The 23,613-nt window shown below is 37.7% G+C and overlaps 1 protein-coding gene and 1 pseudogene across 2 annotated transcripts; both read left to right on the top strand.

Annotated features, from left to right (window-relative positions):
• The first annotated feature begins 9,711 nt into the window (after positions 1-9,711).
• On the top strand, positions 9,712-10,907 carry LOC141503984 (transcription initiation factor TFIID subunit 9-like; annotated as a pseudogene).
• A 5,099-nt stretch (positions 10,908-16,006) lies between these two features.
• LOC141503985 (WD repeat-containing protein 1-like) lies at positions 16,007-17,853 on the top strand. Of its 2 annotated transcripts, XM_074208850.1 has the most exons (2): positions 16,007-16,172; positions 16,590-17,853. In XM_074208850.1, exons 1-2 carry the CDS (start codon positions 16,036-16,038, stop codon positions 17,851-17,853), a joined length of 1,401 nt encoding a protein of 466 aa, XP_074064951.1. In that variant the 5' UTR covers positions 16,007-16,035. The 2 variants fall into 2 exon arrangements, with proteins under 2 accessions (XP_074064951.1, XP_074064949.1); XM_074208848.1 differs by having other exon boundaries at positions 16,007-17,853.
• The last annotated feature ends 5,760 nt before the right edge of the window (positions 17,854-23,613 follow it).

The raw sequence follows: 23,613 nt of genomic DNA, 5'->3' as shown, positions 1-23,613 counted from the left end.
AAAAGACTTAGTTATTATAAATTTGAAAGGGAATGGAATGAGTTCTCCCATAAAATGCAATCAAAGAGTGGAGTAGATTAAAAACCAGAATCCTACAATAAGCTGCTTACAAGAAACTCATTTGAAGCAGAGAGATGTATAAAGAGTAAAGGTAAGGGGCAGCTACATGGCACAGTGGATAGAGCACCAACCCTGGAGTCAGGAGTACCTAAGTTCAAATCTGGCCTCAGACACTTAATAATTACCTAGCTGTGTGGCCTTGGGCAAGCCACTTAACCCCATTGCCTTGCAAAAACTAAAAAAATGTAAAGGGAAAAGACTGGAGCAAAATATATTTTGCTTCAACTGAAGTGAAAATGGGAGTGGTAGCAATCCTTCTCTCAGACTAAGCAGCTGTAAAAATAGATCTAATTAAAAGAGATAAGGAAGGAAACTATATGCTCCTAAAAGGTACCATAGAAAATGAAGCAATTTCAATATGGCTGCACCAAGTGGAATAACATCCAAATTCTTAGAGGACAAGCTGTATGAGGTACAGGAAGACATAGACAGCAAAACCATACTTGTAAGACACCTCAAAATCCCTCTCTCAGATTTAGATTAATCTAACCATAAAACAAACAAGAAGGAAGTTAATGAGATAAATAGAATATTAGAAAACCTAGTCATGATAGACCTTTGGAAAAAATTGAATGGAGATAGAAAGGACTATACTATTTTTTCAGCTGTACATGGTACAGTATAATATGCAAAATGGTTAATTTTTATTGCATTAAGTTGAAAAGTTTATCCATAAATACAATCTTTGCAAGCAAGATTAAAAAGAAATCACTATGTTGGGAAACAATTTTTTTAGAATTAGTGTTTCTGAGAAAGGATTCATTTCTAAAATATATAGAGAAAACTGAGGTAAATTTATAAGTAAACAAGACATTTGCCCATAAAAGTCAATTCTCTCTTGAAGAGCTGCCTATAGTCCTATGAACAAGTGCTCTAAATTATTATTGCTTAAGGAAATGCAAATTAAAGCAAATCTGAGATACTTCTTCACACCAGTTAGTCTGGCCAGTATGACTAAAAGTGAAAATGTGGGTATGTGGGGAAAACTAGGACATCAATGCACTTTTGGTGGAATTGTGAAGTGGTCCATTCTCTCTGAAGAACAATTTGAGACTCTGCCCAAAAGGCATTAAAATCTTAGTACATATGTTTGTATACATTATATGTATATAATCATATATACATACATGCATCTCTTGAGCTAGACATACCACTACTTTGTCTGTAATCCCAAAGATATCACAAAAAGGTTAAAAAATCCATATGTTCAAAAATATAGCTGCTCTTTTCATTATGCCAAAGAATTTGAATTTTAGGGGATTTCCAACAATTGTAGAAAAACTGAACAAATTGTTACAAATGAATGTGATGGAACATTATTATTTTTTTATTAAAGCAAAAGCAAGTTATTTTAAATACACGAAAATATAAGGTATTTCACAGCAAAAACTACTGACTTGATCTGGAAAACAGATCAAAGAGTGATAATAGAAGAATAAACAAATTATAAACAAATCATGATCAATAATAGCATAAAGCATTTTGAGAAATCTCATATCTGATCACATATCTAAAAATCTGTATACAAAATAGAAATAAAAATAATTCATCAATCAGCTTCTGAATAAAAACTCAAAACCAGCATCCCAGAAATATTTTCATATAAATCTAAAGCTTCCCAGTTGGATACAAAATATTGCAAGCTGACATAAATTAGGAAACAAAATGCCAAGGAGCCAATCAGCATTAGACAAAATTTAACTGCTACTATTATAAAAGAATGGAGATTGTAGTGTATCACACCTCAGAAGGAAAAAAAAAACAACATAAAAGTGTGTAAACAAGAAATTTACCCAGCAAAACTGTGTATATAAGGGGTTTGAGAGTTGGAAGAAACAGAGCATAAAGGGCCACGAGATGGCACAGTGGATATAGCACTGATTCTGTAGTCAGGAGAACCTGAGTTCAAATCTGCCTTCAGACACTCAATATCAATACTTTGTTGTGTGACCTTGGACAAGTCATTTAACTCTTTTGCCTTCTAAAAAAAAGAAAATAATGAACTTCCAAAAATTCCTGATGCGAAGAATAGAGTTATATAGAAACTATGAAATTCAAAGTCTTCAACAAAGAGAAAAATATAAAGGCAAATATGAATGAGAAATTATAAGGACCTGAATAAGAATACTTTTAATTGTAATGATGGTAACATCTATTGATGATTATACATCACTTCCTCCCAACCACACTCTATCATCTTTTAACAATTTTATTATTAAATTTCATTTTTAATTTATGAATTGAAACAAGCATATCTATAATGCAGTACTATTAAAAATTAAATTGTTCATTAAACTACAATTCTATTATACAAAGCTTCCTCTTCCTTTCAAATATAAAAAATTGTATTATAAAATTCTTTTTATTCTTCCCTATACCTCCTTACCCTAGAGATGGGTACACCAATAGGTGTATGTGTATGTATATGTATATACATATGTGTGTATGTATATATATGTGTGTGTGTATACATACAAAAATATAAAAGTATTCTATACATGCTTCTATATATTAGTTCTTCCTCTGAATGCCAGAGTATCTTGCTTTGTGCATTCATACATATAAAAATAATATTTATTAAGGGTCATTCTTAAAATAGTTTTGCTGGTACGGTTTAAAATGTTCTTTTAGTTCTGTTCATTTCATGCTGCCTTATTTTGTTTGCCTTTCTAGGTTTTATTTATATAACAACTTGTCCAATCATTCCCCAATTGATTGGCATGCTTGCAATTTCCCAATTCTTTGCCATCACAGAAAACTGCTATAAACATTTTAGAGTATGTGGGTCCTTATCCTTTTTCAATAATTATCTACAGAAATGGTCAAATAGTGTTATTGTTGAGGCAAAGGGTATAGATAATTTAATAACTCTTTGGGAATAACTTCAAATTACTTTGCACAGTTGTTGAATGTATTCACATTTGCATCAACACTGAATTAATATTCCAATTTTGTCATACCTCCTCTTATATTTGTCCTTTCCCTTTCTATGCTTTTGTATATTCTTGAAGATCTATAAAATGATACTTTTATGTTTTTACTTGAATTTTTCTAATCTATAATGATTTAAAACCTTTTTCAATATATATATATATATATATATATATATACATTGTTTTGTTTTTTTCAGTAAGAAATTGCTTATTCATATCCTTTGTCCACTTATCAACTGATGAATGACTCATGCTCTTAAGGATTTGAGAATGTTTTTTATTTATGTAAGGTGTGAAATCTTTATCCAATAAACTGTCTATAAAAAGCTTTTTCACAATTTTCTGCTTTCCTGCTGCTGTTGGTTATATTTGTTTTGTTTGAATGAAATCTTTCTAATTCAGTGTATTTGAAATATCTATTTTATACTTAACTTGGCTCTCTTTTTTATTTATAAATCACAATCATCTACCCCAGTTTGTTTCCCCAGTGGATGGGCCTTTCTCCAGTGAATGGGCACCTCCTTAATCTCAAAGTCGTTGCTGTATGGGATGAATTTACCCACTTAAATAAAATTTGGAGATTTCTCAAAGTATGAAGAGAAAAGTTTTATTCAATTCTCAGGAATCAGACCCCACTCTGCTTTTAAACAGGGAAAGAGAGTGAGGCCCTGAAGCAAGGAATCCTAAACAAATTTATTCTAACACTATTCTCTCTGACCCCCCCCCCATGACCAATCCTGATTAGTTAGGAATGTGCTCTTTTCAATCTAAGTTCTTAAACCAATCTAAATTAAAAGCATAGTTTGGGTGGGAATTAGAATAAATTTTGAAGAAGAGATTGAGAAAAGGAGGAGAAAGTTTTTGAGGAGGAAATTGAGATTGAGAAGAAGAAAATCAAGGGCTGGAGAGTGATATTGGGAAAGAGAGAGAGAGAGAGAGAGAGAGAAATTGATGGAATGAAATGGACACAGAGTGAGATAATTATAGATATTACAGACACTATATATAGTGTCTGTAATATCTATAATTTATATATATATATATCTATATTTATATATATATATAATGTAATATATGATTTTTTAAATATAGAGAGAAACTTGACAAATGTACAAAAAAGGCCATTATATAGATAGATAGATATAGATATAGATATAGATATAGATATAGATATAGATATAGATATAGATATAGATATAGATATAGATATAGATATGGATATGGATATGGATATGGATATAGATATAGATATAGATATAGATATAGATATAGATATAGATATAGATATAGATATAGATATAGATATAGATATAGATATAGATATAGATATAGATAGATATATAAAGATACATATATTAGATTTTTCTATGCAATAGGTTTACATGACTTGCTCAAGGCCACACAGCTAAGTAATTTTTAAGTATTTGAGGCCAGATTTGAACTCAGGTATCCCTGACTCCAGGGCCGCTGCTTTATCCATTGTGTCACCTAGCCACCCCCATAATGTATATATATATATATATATATATATATATAGATAGATATAGATATAGATATAGATATGTATATATATACACACATACATATATATTATATATATATATATGTATATATAATATATAAAGAGAGAGAGAGAGAGAGAGGGACCTGAAAAATGTAGAAAAGGCCAACTTGGTGTCATAGTGATGAGAGTATTATACATGGATATTAAATCACACATCAACTGCTGACAATCCTTGTTATTCTAGAGAAATCACTTTCAGCATAAGTTTTCCGTTTAGTAAAATTATGGGACTTGACTTGGTATTGTCTAAGGATGCCAGAGTCCTATGATCTTATAGGTGCTACAGAAAGCATATAGAGTGCTTATGCACCTGTGGTGGGAGAAGACCATAAGAGTTAAAGGGAATAGAATAAAAGAGAATAGAGAGATGGAGAAAGGACATCTAGGAAAGATGGATGTGTCCATGTGTGTCACAGACTTGTGTCCCTTGGTGTTCTGATCTTTGAAGCCTTGTTGACCTGAGGTCAAATCCTCCTTCACATTCGATATTATTATCTGAAATTGGACAATTCCCTTAGAATGCCTAAACCTTGGTTTCTTCTTTTATAATTAAATGGAGCTGGACTTAGTGACCCTTAAGGTTCTTCTGACTACCAATATATTATCATATTGTTTATAAAGAGAAAAAGAAAAGCCAAATTGTTATAAGATTGGAATGAAAATAAAGAAAAATGCTTTTGATGAGGAAAGAGTGATAGGGAGGCAGAAATATAAGAAAAACACAAAGAAAACTATTAGACTGAACAGGTAATGAGGGAAGAAACTATTGTGGGAGATTTTTGAGTACGAGACCACAGGTAAAGAAGGAAGTCATACTTGGTGCACCGGGGAGAAAAATCCAAGGGTTATACTAAATGGAGGACTATCGTTTTAATGAAGGATATTTGAATTTGAATGCTATAACAAACTAATGTGTATTACTGGAACCAATTCACATAATTTTGTTCAAACTAAGTTTTTTTTTCTCTTAATTGATTGTACAAAAATTCAGAGCTTCCAGTGTTGCACCTTCTTTATTATCTTATGGGTACCATTAATAGAATAGAAAGCACTTGTGGATTTAGGTTAGAAGGAGAAAGATATGATTAGAGTTAACAGGGTATTAGCAAGGAGGAAGAAGGAAAGAAAGGGTCACTCCAAAGGCAGGGGCATAGAATGTGGGTTTCACAGAGCTAGATCTCTGAGTACAAAGTTCCTGGAAGGATGAATTAGATGGGTTCAAATACTGACAAAGTCACATTCTTTTTTATTTTTCCAAGATGATGGGGTCAAGTGACTTGCCCAAGGTCACACCACTACAGAATCATTAAGTGTCTGAGAGCAGATTTGAATGTAGGTCCTCCTGACTCCAGAGCCAGTGTTCTGTCCACTGTGCCACCCAGTCACCCCATCAATCACATTCTTCTCAGGTTTTTGATGCTAAGTGGATCATTTAAATTATATCCTATTCCTCATTCTTGCAATGCTAGGGATTTAGTCAATCACCCAAAATAATTCCTTCTAGCTTCTAATCTCTGTCATTCTGGGATATTAAGAGTTGGGGAAAAGACCATTGATTATTCATTATAATTGAGACTTAGACAATAGTGATTTTAGGAGGACAGAGAGCCAGCATGAAGGCATTTTTTCTACAGAAGGAAAAGACAAAGAAGAAAACAGAAGAACAGAGCTGGAGAAACATGGCAGAAATGCAGGTAGAATAGTGACAGAATAAGGTTCAGAATAAGCAAGAAACAGTCCCTTGGTAATCAACAGGGCAGTGTACAAGAGACAAGAGTAACAAGAGTCTAGGGAGCCAAGAGACAGAGATAGGGGCCCAAAATTGAGAGAGAGAGAGAGAGAGAGAGAGAGAGAGAGAGAGAGAGAGAGAGAGAGAAGGGGACAATTTCAGTTGTGGGGATTGGAAGAGATGCAACTAAAGGACATGTTACAAAGAGTTAGCCAGTTATTCAATTAGTATTTATTGAGCTTGTTCTATATACCAGGCAGTATGCTATGGTCTGGGAAGACAAATAGAAAGAAACTAAACCAAAATCACTGCCCTCAGAGAAATACGACCCAGTGGTGGAAGTCATCATAGTAGAGAAAACTAAAAAGTGAGTGTGGCTCTGGAGAGGAGGGTACCCAGGATGCAGCAAAGATTAAACTATGCTGAGTCTATCCTGGTAGGAAATGTAGAACTGAATGATGTGGGTGCACTCCATAAAGGGAAGTTCTGGAAGGAACCATCCATTCAGGGAGAGATAGGATCTGATGATTCTTCTGCAAAGTGAATTCTAGGTCTGAAGATATGCTCTAGGGAAAAAGAGATTCATGGGTCTGATGGAGAAGACCAGAAGTTAGCCTAATGAGAAATGAAGAACAAAAGAATTTGGGGTCTTGTGTACCACAGTTCCAATATCGCATCAGGTTGATAAGTTATTTAATCTCTCCCAGAAAGGGTTTCTTTCTCTAAAGAATCATGTCTTTTAATTGGATGATCTGTAGTTTCTTTTCAGCTCAATATTAATGTTAATGAAGAAGAGAAAAAAACCCTTCCTTACAATTCTACAAAGAGAAGAGACAAAAACATACAAGGAATAGGCCACTGAGACAAGAAAACGAGGACAGGGCCTGGTTTGGCTAGAGCTAGTTGTCCCAGAACCAGAGCAAGTGAGACACAGAGAGAAACAGAGAAATGGAAAAAGAAAAATACATGATAATGGACAAAGAAATGAGAGAATAGACCATTGTGGAGGTTAGTGCATAACTGAGCAAAGAAACCACAGACAAGGGAAGAACACCTCTCAACTGTAGGTCAAGCCAAATAGAAGTCATACCGGGATAGAAAATTATGCAAACTGTTGGTAATTTGATTTGTAAATCCACATTGGCTGCTGACAAGCTTTGTTACATTGGAGAACCACTTAAGCAATATCACCTTCTGGTTTCCCCTCATTAAATGTATTAGGTAAGATTGATTCCGATTAATGGCAAACGGATTCGATGATTCTTGGAATTCAAGAGAGAGAAAAGGATGAGGATTTGGAATTAAACATGGAAAGAACAGAGATAGATTTAGAATGAAAAAGGAATTGAGGACTAGAAGGAGAAAGAAAGAAGCATCCAAAGGAAATAGAAGTGTGTGCAGTGGGACAAAAATGTAGATCCAAACAGCCAGATCTCCTAGCTGTCACTTCTTGGAAGTGAGAATATCGTAAATTGAAATCCTCCTTCACACTTTAATATATGACTGGGCAATTCAGTTAGAATTTCTGACTCTCTGTACCCTGTTATAGTGTAGTGGACTTGGACAAAATAGTCCCTTGGTTTCTGTCCAGCACCTTTTGATAATATTGATTATAGGGAGGAAAAGGAAAGAGTGGTTATAACTGACTGGGAATTAGAGCAAATAACAAAAGTTTCTGAGCAAGAGACAGAGAGATGATATACATGGGGTAATAAAGCACAAGACCGAGAGAAAGATGGTTGGAGCTAAAGAGAAAAAAACAGAATGGCAGCAAAATAGAGAAATAGTGAAAGATATAGAAAGAGAGACACAGAGATAAAGAGAAAGAGAAAGATCTACAAGATAATGTACAAGGGAGTGATGGAAGAGACAATCAGGTAGGACAAGAGAAAGAGATAAAAGTGACCAAAAGTGATTAAAGATGAGAAATGGAAAGGGAAGGAACATCTTGTTAGCATAAGACAAACCAGTTCATTTTCCTAATGGACAGAACACTCTATTTGGAATTAAGTATTAGAGTTCAAATCTCTGATCATGAGCCAATGATAAACTTTTTTACTTAGGAGATGCCAATTATCCACTGACAGCTTCAGCTTGCCATTTAGTAAAATGATGGGTCTGGACTGGTTGGTGTCTAATGACGCTTAAGCTCAGTGATAGTAGGAAGGCAAGAGAGAACAAAGCCAGCCTTTGTGGATTTAGGTGGAAGAAATTTAGAGTCAAATGGAATAGGGCATTATGGAGGGGAGAAATGCAGAGAAGAGTCACCTAGGCTGATCCGGCACATGACTTCTTTCCACAGTGATCTGAACTTGGGCTCCTGAGTTTCAGTCCTACTTCATATTCTTAATCACGTCTGAAACTAAGTAATTCATTTTGATTATTTAAACTTCTATTTTTTATTATAATTAAATGCATTTGGACTCTGTTGCCCTTAAGATTCCCTCCAGTTCTAAATCTCTGATTATAATGATGAAAGAGGAAAAAGAAAAGACCACTTATTTAAGGGTTTGACATATAAGGAGGAAAACATACTATAGAAGAGGAAAGCAAGGTAGGGAGATTAAGAATGAGAGAGAGAGAGAGAAAGAGGTACATATAGATTGGAGACAGAAAGCAATAAAAGCATAAGGGCACAATATGGCAGTGAGACATCCAGAGATAAATATAGGAAGAGAAAGGAGATAAAGACACAACAAGAAAGACAAACAGAACCACCTGATAGTGAGTAATGGAGTGAGTGGGAAAATATTATTTATGAAAATGTAGAGTAAAGAGAGAATACCACAGGTTTTGGAGAGAAGAATAAGGGAAGAGGAATTTGGCATGGGTTGAATGGACCAGGTTGGTGTCCAGAGAGTCATACTTGGGATTTACTCTTTATGTTTAAATCCCATCAGAGGAGGATGGGCAGCTGGCGGGGCATGGGAGGAGCAGGTTGGGGGCGGCCGCGGCCTTACACCTGGCCCCCGCCCTCAGGGAACAACAGCATGTCTGCCAGCGCCAGGTGGTAGCCACTGAGCTTCTCCAGGGGCTTGTGGGTCCGCAGCTTGGCGGGGTGGCTGGAGAGCACGGTGGTGCGCAGCTGCGGGGCAGAGGGAGCGTGAGGCGGGCGGTGGGCCGGCCCCGCGCGCTCCGGCCCCTCCGGCCCCGGTCTCACCTCGCGGGCGTAGCTGTCTCGCTGGCAGCGGAACGTCATGCTGACTAGCTCCCGGGCCCCGCGACGCGCTGAGCCGGAGCAGCCCTGAGCGGGCCCCGCGCGTCGTGCCCACACCAGGCGGGTCAGGCCCAGAGCCGGTGCGAGCAGAAGTGGGCGGGGGGCGCTCCCCTCGCTCGCTCCTCCTCGCACCCTCCAGAGACCAGAAGTGAAGCGCGGGCGGCGGAAGTCATGGAGCCGGGCAAGATGGTGAGCCCCAAGACCTCCCTGAAAGACGCACAAGTGATGGCCCAGATCCTGAAAGACATTGGCATCACGTAGTACGAGCCCAGGATCATCAACCACATGCTGGAGTTCACCTTCCGCTACGTCACCACCATCCTGGACGACACCAAGATTTACTCGAGCCACGCCAAGAAGCCGGCGGTGGATGCTGACGATGTGCGTACGGCTGGCCATCCAGTGCAGGGCCGACCAGTCCTTCACGGCTTCGCCGCCCAGGGACGTACTGTTGGACATCGACTGGCAGAAGAACCAGACGCCGCTGCCGCTCATCAAGCCCTACTCGGGCCTGCAGCTGCCACCCGACCGCTACTGCCTGACGGCGCCCAACTACCGCCTCAAGTCCCTGCCCAAGAAGGTGTCGGCCCCGGCGGGCAGGATCACGGTGCCCCGGCAGAGCGTGGGCGCCGTCGGCAGCAGGCCCGGCACCCCAACCCTGGGAGAGCCCTCCTCCGTGCCCGCCGTGGCCGTGCCCGCCGACGTGGCCATGCCGCTGTCCCTGGCCGGCCAGAGGTTCACTGTGCAGATCCCTGCCTCTCAGGGCCCGCCGTCAAGGCCGCCATGCCCGCCACCCCCACCGTGCAGAACGTCCTCATCAGTCCCTCCCTCATCGGCTCCAAGAACATCGTCATAACCACCAACATGGTCTCCTCCTGCTCCTCCTCGTCGTCCTCCTCGTCCTCCTCCTCCTCGTCGTTCCAAAGCAACGCAGCCGAGTCCTCCAACTCCTTGAAAAGGAAGCACGAAGAGGATGACGACTACAACAATTTGGAAAGAGCCGAAGGCGGACCTGGGGAACATCCAAGGCCAAACATCTCCAATTCATTCAACTATCCTCATATGACATGGATTCAAGACCCTTCACCATCATGTTCTTTGGACAACCATCCTGTTTCTCAGTATCCTTCAGCTGGAAACCCAGCTTCCAACGGAGTTATTGGTATTACTGATGCTTCCTGTGTTTCCTTTGGAAAAGAAGATTCAATTTCTTTTGCCTTCTTTCCTACCCCACACATTTTCTCATTTGAAAAACAAGCATCCCTCTTCTCAGAACTAGGTCACCATCATCCAAATGAACTTCTTCAAATGTTCCATTTCACAGGCAACCGCATCATGTTCTGAGTGCAGTGAAATTAATACGAAATCTAAGCAAAAACCACAGCAGCCCAATTTTGAAAGAGATGCTTCATGATGGTAAGTAGGTGACCCTCAGTTTTTTAAAGCAATGAATAAACATATATTCTGGCATGTATTTCCAGCCTGGGAAGGTTTCAAGTATGTCCTCAGAAATAAACATTACCTGCTATCTGAGGACCTTCCCACCTAAGTGCAAAAGAGGATTGTCATAAAAATATAAAATGTCCCTCTGTCTTGTACAACAAACATAACATCCATAGTGATAGTGACAGAAAGGAACACTTTTAAGACTTGATATTTAAACAATTTAACTGTTATTTTAAGCTATAGACTATAGAGTCTTTGTTTGCCAGTTAATAATACTGGAAAAACTGAAATATTCATGGATATATTATTACAAATGTAGGCCAGAAGGCATGAAGTTGGTTCAATAGAAGGCTGGTTCAAAGGCAACAAGGAAAGTCATTCTGTGGGATGTGACTTTAGAACTCTGTCTCCTCCCCCAGCTAGGGAGATGGAAAGTCACTGCAGGTTGAGAATCTAAATTTTACACATAAAGGAGAAGAGGATTGTTAAAAGCAAAAACTAAAACTGCACAGATCTTGTGAAATAAGTCTTTTGAGTAATATACTCCAATAACTAAAAAAGTTATTTTACAATAGTTGTCATGGCAAGGTTTATAAAATTGGAAACAGCCCCATTAACCAACAATAGAAGAATGGCTCAATAGATTATGGATACTAATATGCCAGTAGTTTGCATTTAGATTGCACTTTATAGGGCATTTTCACAGCTTAGTGACACAGGAAGTGGATTGTTACCTTATTTTACAGATGAACAAACTGGTTTACAGACATTACATGACTTACCTTTGGTCAAACTACTAGTTATTATCAGATCTGGAGTGCCAAGATCTTAAAATCCAGTATTTAATCCGTTATGAAATATGTATAGTATATTGAAACATGCAAATGGTGTATGTGAAATGTTAAGTTAAATAATACAAGGTACAACTCTCCAAAAATGTACATAGATTTACAAAGGTGGAAATGAAATATAGAAGGATGAAGATAGCATGTTCATTCTCTTCTGTATTGTTGCTTAAGTTCCTAATAAAAAAAAATTTCAAAAGTTTTAAAAAAAAATCCCATCAGAACCATTGACAAGCTCTGCTTCTTTGGAGATGTCATTTAACCACTGTCTGCTACAGTCATCTCTTCATTAAATTTATGGGACTGAATTTGTTCACTTCATTGACTTCTTCAGGGCTCTCTGGATTCCCAAAAGAGAAAGATAGGTTCACTTGTGATTACTTTTGAATAAAGATATGGAGTTAGAGGGAAGTACACCTTGAGGATAAGATGGAGCCACAGGATGGAAGCATCCACAGGAAACAGTAGTGTGTGAAATGGAAGAAATATTTAGAAGAAGCTCGGCAAGCCTCCTATTGGACTTTTCTTGGCAGTCAGATGACCTGAATTCATTTTTTCATTAATATTTAATATTCAAATATTTGACACTGGATAATTCAATTACAGTGTCTAAGTCTTATAAATGGATCAAGAATACTTAGTCCAGAGTGATGAAAATGGTTTTGATGAAGAGATCTTAACAAAATGGCACCCCTCTCTCATGTCTGGAGAGAGGGCCGGGAAACCCGAAAATACAAGCCCTTTTATGCACTTTGAAATACTATATTCCTGCCCCTTCATGCCAACCATAGGCTTGGGTCACAAACATAATTGACACAGTGGTTCCTATACATTTCCCCATCCTGCTCATTATACTAATGAGCAAGAACAGATAGATCTCCTTGAGCATGTGCAGCATGTGCAAAGGAGAAGGTCAAGACCCTAGGTTATTCTTGACCAGTTAAGCACTATAAGCACTAGTTTCTTCTAATCTTGTATTTGTCTTCTTTGGATTGGGATTAGGATAACTCTCCCAGTTTTGTGACTGGCTGGGGCCATTCCCCCTTTGTAATGGATTTCAAAGAGGCCCCCTCCATACCCTGTGAAGACCAAGAGATCTCATCATTCTTCATACTAAGCTTCTCTTTTCTGTTCCATTATAACTAAATTCAGAAACAGAGACACAGAGAGAAAGGCAGAGACAGAGAGAGAGAGAGAGAGAGAGAGAGAGAGAGAGAGAGAGAGATGAGATGAGATTATTTCATGAAAATAAATAAGGTAGTGATAGAAGAGGCTTTATGAGGGAAAATGAGAAATACTCAAGAGACCATAGGTGTGAGAGAATTGTGAAGGGTAGGTAAACCTGACCAGTGTAGGGCAAGCCTGCTAGGTGTCTTAATGGACAGAACTCTACTTTGAACTGACTGTTTGAGGTTCAGTTCCACAATAGCTGCTGACAACTTTGTGACTCTGGAGAAATTACTTAACCATTGTCATTCTCATTTTTTGGGAGGTCGTGGTGCTGGACTTGATGCTGTCTAACAATGTTGAAGCACTGTAATCTTACTGGTAGCAGAGAGAGCAAAGGAAGCCCTTGTGGTCTTGGGGTAGAAGACGAAAGTTAGATTTGGGGTGGAAGAGGGTATGAAGAGATGGCAGATATAGGGAACAGCCCCCTGGGTTTGATAGTAAATGTTCCTAAGAACTATGTTCTTATAGTTCTGATTTATGAAGTCTTCTGATCCAAGTTTATATCTTACCATTCTTTATAATTTTTTGAAACTAGACAGTTCACTTAGTGTTGAATCTCTATTTCTTTCTTTTTTATAATTAAAGGAATTTGCCTTTAAGGGCCCCTAATATTCCTTACAGCCATGAATCTATGAGGATCTTTGTAACAGAATTTTTTAAGTTTTTTTTGAAAGACAATGGGATTAAGTGGCTTGCTCAAAGCCACACAGCTAGTTAATTATTAAATGTCTGAGGCTGGATTTGCTTTCAGGTACTCCTGACTCCAGGGTCAGTGCCCTATCCGCTGTCCCACCTAGCTGACCCTGTAATAGAATTTTTTAAAAGCCACTTATTTTTGGTAGGGAATGAGAACCAGGAAAATAAAAGCTCTTAAGGAGGAAGAAAAATGAGGGGGAGTGAAAGAGAAAGACAGAGATTGAGAAAGGGCAATACATTTATAAAATCAGAAAGCGGCAGAGATAGAGAAACAGAACTAGAGATAGGGAAACAAAACAATGAAAGAGAAAAAAGGAACCAGGTACGAGAAATTTTCGATAACAGTGAGCAATAGAATAAGGAGTCCACAGAAAATGAAAAGATGCAAAGGGGCGACCTTTGCAAATATAGAATTGTGTTTGTGTCATTGTGGTCAGAACGTTGATTTTATGTACCCCCATAGCCACTGCCAAATTTGGATCCTCTGGAGAAGTCAATTACCTACTGACAGTTTCAGTTTTCTCCTCAGTAAATTTATTTGGTCGGTTTTGATGGTGTCTAAAGGTGTTCCAGCTCCACGATCTTCGAGATTCCAGAGGGATAATATGATTGTCTACCTGTTTGGAATAGAGTGATAGAATTAGAGAGAAGCAGGCATTGAAGGAAAGAAGAAGGCTGAAGCAAAGGACCACAAGAAATATAATTTTGTGGATCTGGGAAAATATGCATAACTAAAGAGTAAGGTTTCCTATTAGAGTCTTCTGGGTAATACAGATGAACTGAGTTCAAATCCTGTTTCACATTTTTAATAGGTGTTTAACCCTGTATAATTCAGAGACTGATAAAAGAGATCATTATGGAGGAAATAAGAAATAGAGATAAGACAACAAGGTGAAGGAAAGCTGCAAAGTAAAGAGACATCTTGCAGGTCTAGAACATGATAGATAGGCATCATGGTGTATAGAAAACTCTCTGTAGAATACCCTCACAGAGGGATCCATTAATTCTAAAGCTTTGATCATCATCAAAAAAGGAACAAAGAAAAGATCACTTATTAATTTTAAATTTTTATTTATTTATTTATTTTTGTATGCTATATTTTCCCCTAAACTCTCTTCCCTTCCCCCACTCCCCACAAAAAGCAGTCTAATAATCTTTACATTGTTTCCATGCTATACATTGATATGAATTGAATGTGTTGAGAGAGAAATCATATCCTTAAGAAAAATTAAAATATAAGAGATAGCAAAATTACATAATAAAATAACTTTTTTTTTTAATTAAAGGTTGTAGCGTTTGGTCTTTGTTCAAACTCCACAATTCTTTCTCTGGTTACAGATGGTATTCTCCGCAGCAGATATCCCCAAATTATCCCTGATTGCTGCACTGATGGAATGAGCAAGTCCATTAACATTGATCATCACCCCCTTGGTGCTGTTATGGTGTACAATGTTCTTCTGGTACTGCTCATCTAACTCAGCATCAATTCATACAAATCCTTCCATACTTCTCTGAATTGCCATCCCCCCTGTTTTCTAATAGCACAATAATGTTCCATAATGCACATATAACACAATTTGTTCACCCATTGCCCAGTTAATGGACATTCACTCAATCTTCAATTATTTGACACCACAAATAGAACTGCTATGAGTATTTTGGTACAAGTGATGTTTGTATCCTTTATCATCATCTCTTCTGGGTACAGTTGCAGTAGTGTTATTGCTGGAACAAAGGGTATGTACAATTTTATTGCCCTTTGGGCATAATTACAAATTGCTATCCAGAAAGTTTGTATGACACCACATCTCCAACAACATTGTATTAGAATCCCAGATTTCTCATTTCCCTTCCAACAGTGACCATTCTCCTTTCTGGTCATATTTCTCATCCTGATAGTTGTGAGATGTAACCTCAGAGCTTCTTTAATTTGCATTTCTCTAATCAATACTGATTTGGAGCAAGTTTTCGTATGACTATTGATAGCTTTGATTTCTTGATCTGTAAATTGCCTTTATATAACCTTTGACCATTTGTTATTTTGGGAATGCCTTTTTTAAAAATACATTTAACTCAATTCCTTATATATTTTAGAAATGAGTCCTTTCTCAGAAGAAATAGTTGCAGGCGAGAGCAGGAGCCGGGCAGCCTTGGGGCGGGAGCAGTGGCAGCAGGGGCAGGGGCCCACGACTCCCGACTCCTCCAGGGTGGCGGGCGAGGCGCTGTGCTCGGGCTGCGCTAACAAGTGGGCAAAGATGCCTTACGAGATCAAGAAGGTGTTCGCCAGCCTGCCACAGGTCGAGCGAGGGGTCTCCAAGATCCTCGATGGGGACCCGAAAGGCCACAATTTCCTCTACACCAATAGAAAATGCGTCATGCTGAGGAACATCGATAATCCAGCAAATGCAGACATTTATACAGAACATGCCCATCAAGTTGTGGTGGCCAAGTATGTGCCTAGTAGATTCTACATCACCCCTGGAGATGTCTCTGGAAAGCTTAGAATCTGGGATACCACACAGAAGGAACACATCCTCAAATATGAGTATCAGCCTTTTGCTGGCAAAATTAAGGATGTAGCCTGGACCAAAGATAGCAAGAGGATAGCAGTTGTTGAAGGAAGAGAGAAGTTTGGTGCAGTCTTCCTTTGGGATACTGGCTCTTCTGTGGGGGAGATAACTGGACATAACAAAGCAATCAATAGTGTTGATATTAAACAAACCAGGCCTTATCAACTTGCAACAGCCAGTGATGACAACTGTGCAGCCTTCTTTGAGGGGCCACCATTCAAATTCAAGTTCACGATTTGTGACCACGGCCGATTTGTCAGCTGTGTTAGGTTCTCTCCAGATGGTAATAGATTTGCCACGGCAAGTGCCAATGGCCAGATTTTCATCTATGATGGAAAGACTGGAGAGAAAGTTTGTGCACTAGGAGGAAGCAAGGCTCACGATGGGGGATTTTATGCTATTAGCTGGAGCCCCGACAGCAGCCATTTGCTTTCTGCTTCTGGAGACAAAACTTCTAAGATTTGGGATGTTGGTGCTAACTCAGTGGTCAGTACATTTAACATGGGCTCCAACATGTTGGATCAGCAGCTGGGATGCTTGTGGCAGAAGGACCACTTAATAAGCATTTCTCTCTCTGAATATAACAACTACCTGGACAAAAACAACCCCAACAAGCCACTCCGAGTTATCAAGGGCCACAGTAAATCAATCCAGTGCTTGACGGTTCATAAAAACAGTGGTAAATCATACATCTATTCTGGGAGCCATGATGGACACATTAATTACTGGGATTCTGAGACTGGGGAGAATGATTCCTTTGCTGGGAAAGGACACACCAATCAGGTATCCAGTATGACTGTGGATGAGGCCGATCAGCTTGTCAGCTGCAGCATGGATGATACTGTGCACTATACCAATCTTATCCAGAGGGACTACAGTGGACAGAGTGGAGTAAAGCTGGATATTCAACCAAAATGTGTAGCCATTGGGCCTGGAGGCAATGCAGTAGTTGTATGTATTGGGCAGATGGTCTTAATGAAGGATCAGAAGAAATGCTTCACTATTGATGATCCCAGCTATGAACCAGAAGTGGTAGCTGTGCACCCCTCAGGAAGCACTGCGGCTATGGGCGGAGCAGATGGGAATGTCCACCTGTACTCACTCCAGGGAACTACACTGAAACATGAAGATAAGCTTCTCAGGGCTAAGGGGCGGGTGACAGACCTGGCCTACTCCTACGACGGTGCTTTCCTAGCTGTCTGTGATGCCGGTAAAGTGGTCACAGTCTTCAGTATAGCTGACAGTTACTCGGAGAACAATGTATTTTGTGGACATCATGCAAAAATTGTCTGCATCGCCTGGTCGCCACACAATGAACATTTTGCTTCAGGGGGCATGGACATGATAGTCTATGTTTGGACCCTGAGTGACCCAGAAACTCGAGTCAAGATCCAAGATACCCATAGGTTACATCACGTCAGCAGCTTGGCTTGGCTGGGTGAACACATTCTGGTCACATCCTCCCACGATTCCTCTGTCAAAGAGTGGACAATCTCCTACTAGGGACCCCCAACCACCAAGCCCTCTCTTTGGAAAGACCGAATCAGGGACTTAGAATTACTGCAGCGGGAAATGTCCTTAATTTCTGTAATGCCTCCCTACTTGCCCTCCCTACCTTCCAGTGCCCCTAAAATGAGGGAGAAGAGGAAGGGGAGCGGGTGACAAGAATTAATCATTATCCTCCTACCTTTACAGGGTGTTCATATCTGTTAATGTATTTCGAAAGCTTTAGCCAGTAACAGTTTGCACATTTAAAAAAAAGACAAGAAGAAGCACTTAAATTATATCTGGAGCTTGGGGTAAATAAAAAAAAAGACCCAAACTTTATTGTGCTGAACATTCCAGAAGGAACGGTAACCCAGCGAGGCCTAGTTTTAAAGGCGGAGCTCTTAGTCTCAGTACTTTTAGCTGCCAGACAGACATGCACACTGGCAGTCTAACTCCAGGAGAGCAGTCTTCCTCATATTTTGCCCATCGACTTACAGAACATTCCTGTGCTAACTCAGTAGTATTTGTTATGACCCAGACTTGGCCAGGTGCTTTCTATGGCTGAGATAGCCTGCACCTAAGTTCGGCCTCAAAATTCCTTCCTCCTTCACAGATGGGGTACATACGTAAATAAATGTATTTACATTAATAAATGTTTTATGTATTTCACATCAGGTTTTATGCTTCATTTTAAAGATGCAAACGTGATTCCCCCCCTCCATGTACTTAAACTGACGCCTGTTAATAATAATGGCATCATCTTTGGATTTTTAGAAACCTTGTTATCTTTCGGACTATGCAATGTGTTGGTCCCCATTTCAATAGCTTTCCCTTGCCTTTTTCTTCAAGGGCACAAAGATGAAATCACTGTAAACTAATCTATGGTAATTTTCAGCTTTTCCCCCTCTTTTCAGTGCAGAAATTAAAGTAAGTATAAAGTTAAAAAAAAAGAAATAGTTGAAAATATTGTTTCTCAATTTACTACATTTCTTTTGATCTTGGTTGCAGTGGTTTTGTCTTGCAAAAATTTTGTAACTTAATGTAATCAAAATTATCTAATTTGTTTTTTAATGATGTTCTCTATCTCTTCCTTGTTCATAAACTGCTTCCCTTTCCATAGATCTGACAGGTAAACTATTATTTGATCTCCCAGTTTTTTTTCCTGTAACCATTTTGATCTTATCCCGGTATAGTGTGTGAGATGTTGTTCTAACCCCAATTTCTGCAATACTAACTTCCAATTTTCTCAACAGTTTTTATCAAAGAGAAAGTTTTTAATCCCCAAATGTGGACTCTTTGGTTTTATCAAATCACAGATTACTACAATCATGTCCTGAAACATCTTGTACACATAGTCTATTCCTCTGACCCACCACTCTATTTCTTAGGAAATACCAGACAGTTTTGATGACTGGCACTTTATAATATAATTTTAGGCCTGGTAGGGCTAAGGCACCTTCTTTTGTACTTTTTGCATTAAATCACTGGAAATTCTTGACTATTTATCCATATTAATTTGCTTAAAATTTTTCTAACTCATTAAAATAATTTTTTTGAATTTTGATTGGTAGCACACTAAAGAAGTAGTTTAATTTAGCTAGAATTGTCATTTTTATTATATTAACTTGTTCTATACATGAGCAGGTGATATTTGTCCAGTTATTTAAATCTAATTTAGTTAGTGTGAGACATGTTTTGAATTGTTTTCAAAAAGTTTCTGACTCTGCTTTGGCAGGTGGACTCCAAAGCATTTTATATTGTCTAAAGTTACTGTGAATGGGATTTCTTTCTAACTGTTTCTGTTGAATCCTTCTAGTAATATATGGAAATGTTGAGGATTTACAAGGGTTTATTTTACATCCTGCAACTTTCCTAAAGTTGCCAATTGTTTCTAGTAATTTGTTAGATAATTTTTTAGTATTCTCTAGGTATACCATCATGTCATATGCAAAGAGAGCTTTGTCTCTCCCTTCCCTATTCTAATTCCTTTAATATCTTTTTCTTCTTTTATTGCAGAAGCTAACATTTCTAACATAATATTTAGTAGTTGTGATGATAATGTGCATCCTTGTTTCACCACTGATCTTTTTTTAAAATTTATTTATTTATTTTTGAATTTTATAGTTTTTTTCCCCAAAACTTGCTTCCCCCACACACACACCACAGAAGGCAGTCTGTTCATCTTTACATTGTTTTCATGCTATATACATTAATCTAATTGAATGTGTTGAGGGAGAAATCATATCCTTAACAAAACAGAATATAAGAGATAGCAAGATTACATAAGAAAACATGATGGGTTTTTTTAATTATAGGTAATAGTCTTTGGTCTTTGTTCACACTCCACAATTCTTTTTCTGGATATAGATCATATTCTCCATTGCAGATACCCAGAAATTGTCCTTGATTCCTTGATTGTTGCAATTATGAGATGACCAAGTCCATTAAGGTTGATCATTAACCCAATGTTGTTGTTATGGTGTACAATGTTCTTCTGCTTCTGCTCATCTCACTCAGCATCAGTACTTTCAAATCCCTCCAGACTTCTCCAAATTCCCTTCCACCTCATTTCTAATAGAACAGTAGTGTTTGATAAGGTACATATAATACAGTTTGTACTGCCATTCCCCAATTGATGGACATTCTCTCAATTTCCAATTCTTCACTATGACAAATAGAGCTGCTATAAACATTTTTGTACAACAATAATGCATTAGTGTCCCAGATTTACCACATCCCTTCCAACACTGATCATTATTTTCTATGATCATATTGGCCAATCTGAGAGGTGTGGGGTGTTACCTCAGAGCTGCTTTAATTTGCATTCTCTAATCAGTAATGCTTTAGAGCAGTTTTTATATGACTATGAATCTCTTTGATTTCCTCATCTGTAAATTGCCTCTGCATATCTTTTGACCATTTGTCAAATGGGGAATGACTTATTTTTTTTTTATAAATGTGACTAAGTTCTCTATGTATTTTAGAAATGAGAGCTTTGTCAGAAATGCTAGTTGGACAAATTGTTTCCCAGTTTACTACATTTCTTTTGATCTTGGTTATAGTGGTTTTGTCTGTGCAAAAGGTTTTTAATTTAATGTAATTGAAATTATCTAGTTTGTTTTTAATGATATTCACCTTCTCTTCCTTGGTCATAAACTGCATCCCTTTCCCTCGATCTGATAGCTAACTCTTCCTTGATCTCCTAGTTTGCTTATAATATAGTCTTTTGTGTCTGAGCCCTGTATCAATTTTGATCTTATCTTTGTAAGGTGTGAGGTGTTGGACTCTCTCAGCCTCACTACCTTCTGATGTTCCCATAAATTTTTATTGAAGAGTGTTTTTAATCCCTAAAGCTGGACTCTTTGTTACCCCTGATCTTATTGGGAATGCCTCTAGCTTATCACCAATGCATATATTGCTTGTTGATGGTTTCAGATAGATACTGCTTATTATTCTTAGAAACAATCCATTTATTCCTAAGCTTTCTAGTATTTTTAGTAGGATAGAGTGTTGGATTGTTTCAAAGGGTTTTTCAGCCTTGCAAAATTTATTGAAATAATCATGTGATTTCTGACAGGTTTGTTATTGGTATCATTAATTGTATCAGTTCTCATCATATTGAACCTATCGTGCATTCTGCAGATAAATCCTACTTGGTCATAGTCTATTATACTAGTGATAAATTGCTGTAATAGCTTTTCAATGATTTTCTTTAAGGTTTTTGCATCTGCTTTAATTAGGAAGATAGGTCTGTAATTTTCTTTTTCTATTTTGACTTTTCCTGGTTTTGGTATCAGCACCACACTGGTGTCATAGAAAGAGTTAGGAAGAGTTTCATCTTCACCTGTTTTTCCAAAGAATTTATATAGAATTGGAACCAATTGTTTCTTAAATGTTTGGTAGAATTCACTTGTGAATCCACCTGAGCCTGGAGATTCTTTCTTAGGGAGTTCATTGATGGCTTGTTGAATTTATTTTTCTGTGATAGGGTTATTTACATATTTAATTGCTCTTCATTTAACCCGGGCAACTCATATTTTTGTATATATTCATTCATTTCACTTAAGATTATCAAAATTATTGGCATACCATTGCTCAAAATAATTCTGAATTATTACTTTGCTTTCATCCTCATTGGCGGTGAGTTCACCTTTTTCATTTATGATACTTGCAATTTAGTTTTCTTTCTTGGTTTAAATCAAATTGTTGTATAAAACAGAGCTTTATGTATTGTATATATTGTATAAAATAAAGTTTTATCAATATCATTGTTTTTTCATAAAACTAACATGATTTTATTTATTAGAACCATAACTTTCTTACTTTCAATTTTATTAATTCTTCTTATAATTTTTAAAATTTCTATTTTCATATTTAATTGGGGGTTTTAATTTGTTCTTTCTCTATTTTTTTAGTTTTATTCTTAGTTCATTGACTTCCTCTTTCTCTAATTTATTCATGCAAGCATTTAAAGATATAATATGTCCCCTGCTGACTGTTTTGGCTGTATCCTATCAGTTTTGGCATATTGTTTCATTATTGTCATTATCTATGATGAAATCATTAATTCTTTTCTATAATTATTTGTTTGATCCACTCATTCTTTGAAATGAGATTATTTAGTTTCCACATAGTTTTAGATCTATCTCTCCCTGACCCATTTTTTTCAGATTTTTCAAGGTAATGGGTTTAAGTGGCTTGCCCAAGGCTACATGGTTAGGTAATTATTAAGTGTCAAAGGCTGCATTTGAACCCAGGTCCTCCTGACTCCAAGGCCAGTGCCCTATCCACTGTGTCACCTAGCCGCCCCTTACCTCATCCATTTTTGCATGTGACATTTATTGCAGTATGATGTCAGAAGTTCATATATTTGCCTTTCTGCATTTGATTAGATTTTTATGCTGTAGTACCTGATCAATTTTTGTGTCTCATGTAATGCAGGAAAAAAAATGTGTTTTTTCTACCCCCATTCAATGTTCTTGAAAGGTTTATCTTGCCTAAGTTTTCTAACATTCGATTTACCTCATTAACTTCTTTCTTTTTTATGGTTATATTTATCTAAATCTGAGAGTGGGAGGTTGAGGTCTCCCACAAGAAGAGTTTTGCTCTCTATATCTTCCTGTAATTCATTCAGGTTCTCCTCCAAGTATTTGGATGCTATACCACTTGGTGCATTCATATGTACTATTGAAATTGCTACAATGTCTGTGGTATCTTTGTGAAGGATATAGTTTCCATCCTTTTCTCTTTCAATGAGATCTATTTTAGCAGCTGTTTGTCAATTTTAGATTTTGTCCTGGAGACTCTGGAGGTCAGTGAATAGTGGAGTTCAAAGTTTAGATTTGATCATTTGCATAGCTGGAGGAGAAAGGAGTATAGGATGGGGAAAATGGAAACAGGAGAAGCAAAAAACATGACTCCTTCAACAGTACAGGTATGAAGTGATGAGGAACTACCTCAGAGTGGTAACAGACTCAAAGGACAGAGGTGGCACATGTGAGAGATGTTAAGAAAGCAAAATGGACAAGCTATAGTGACAGATAATGAATCCTTTGGTTTTCCTACCAAATATTTCCCCTTTTCTCCATTGACTCATCTCCTTTGTTTTCTTCTTTTTTTATTTAATATTTATTTATTCTCGTTTTGTATAAATAATGTTTTTTATACATTAATAAAATATCCTTGATTAAGAGTAAGCAAAATACCCCATCTCCCAAAATATATAGACTTGTTTGACCGATAATGTAAAGGGGAGAGAAAAAAATCAAATTTAAA

Source organism: Macrotis lagotis, unplaced genomic scaffold (assembly GCF_037893015.1).
Source record: "Macrotis lagotis isolate mMagLag1 unplaced genomic scaffold, bilby.v1.9.chrom.fasta BILBYCTG002, whole genome shotgun sequence".
NCBI lineage: Eukaryota > Metazoa > Chordata > Mammalia > Peramelemorphia > Peramelidae > Macrotis > Macrotis lagotis.
The sequence above is the reverse complement of the archived record's forward strand: the minus strand, read 5'-3'. Positions and strand labels throughout refer to the sequence as shown.

Coding starts and splice junctions, on each gene's coding strand:
- LOC141503985 (XM_074208848.1), top strand. CDS start 16,036: ATGCCTTACGAGATCAAGAAGGTGTTCGCCAGCCTGCCACAGGTCGAG.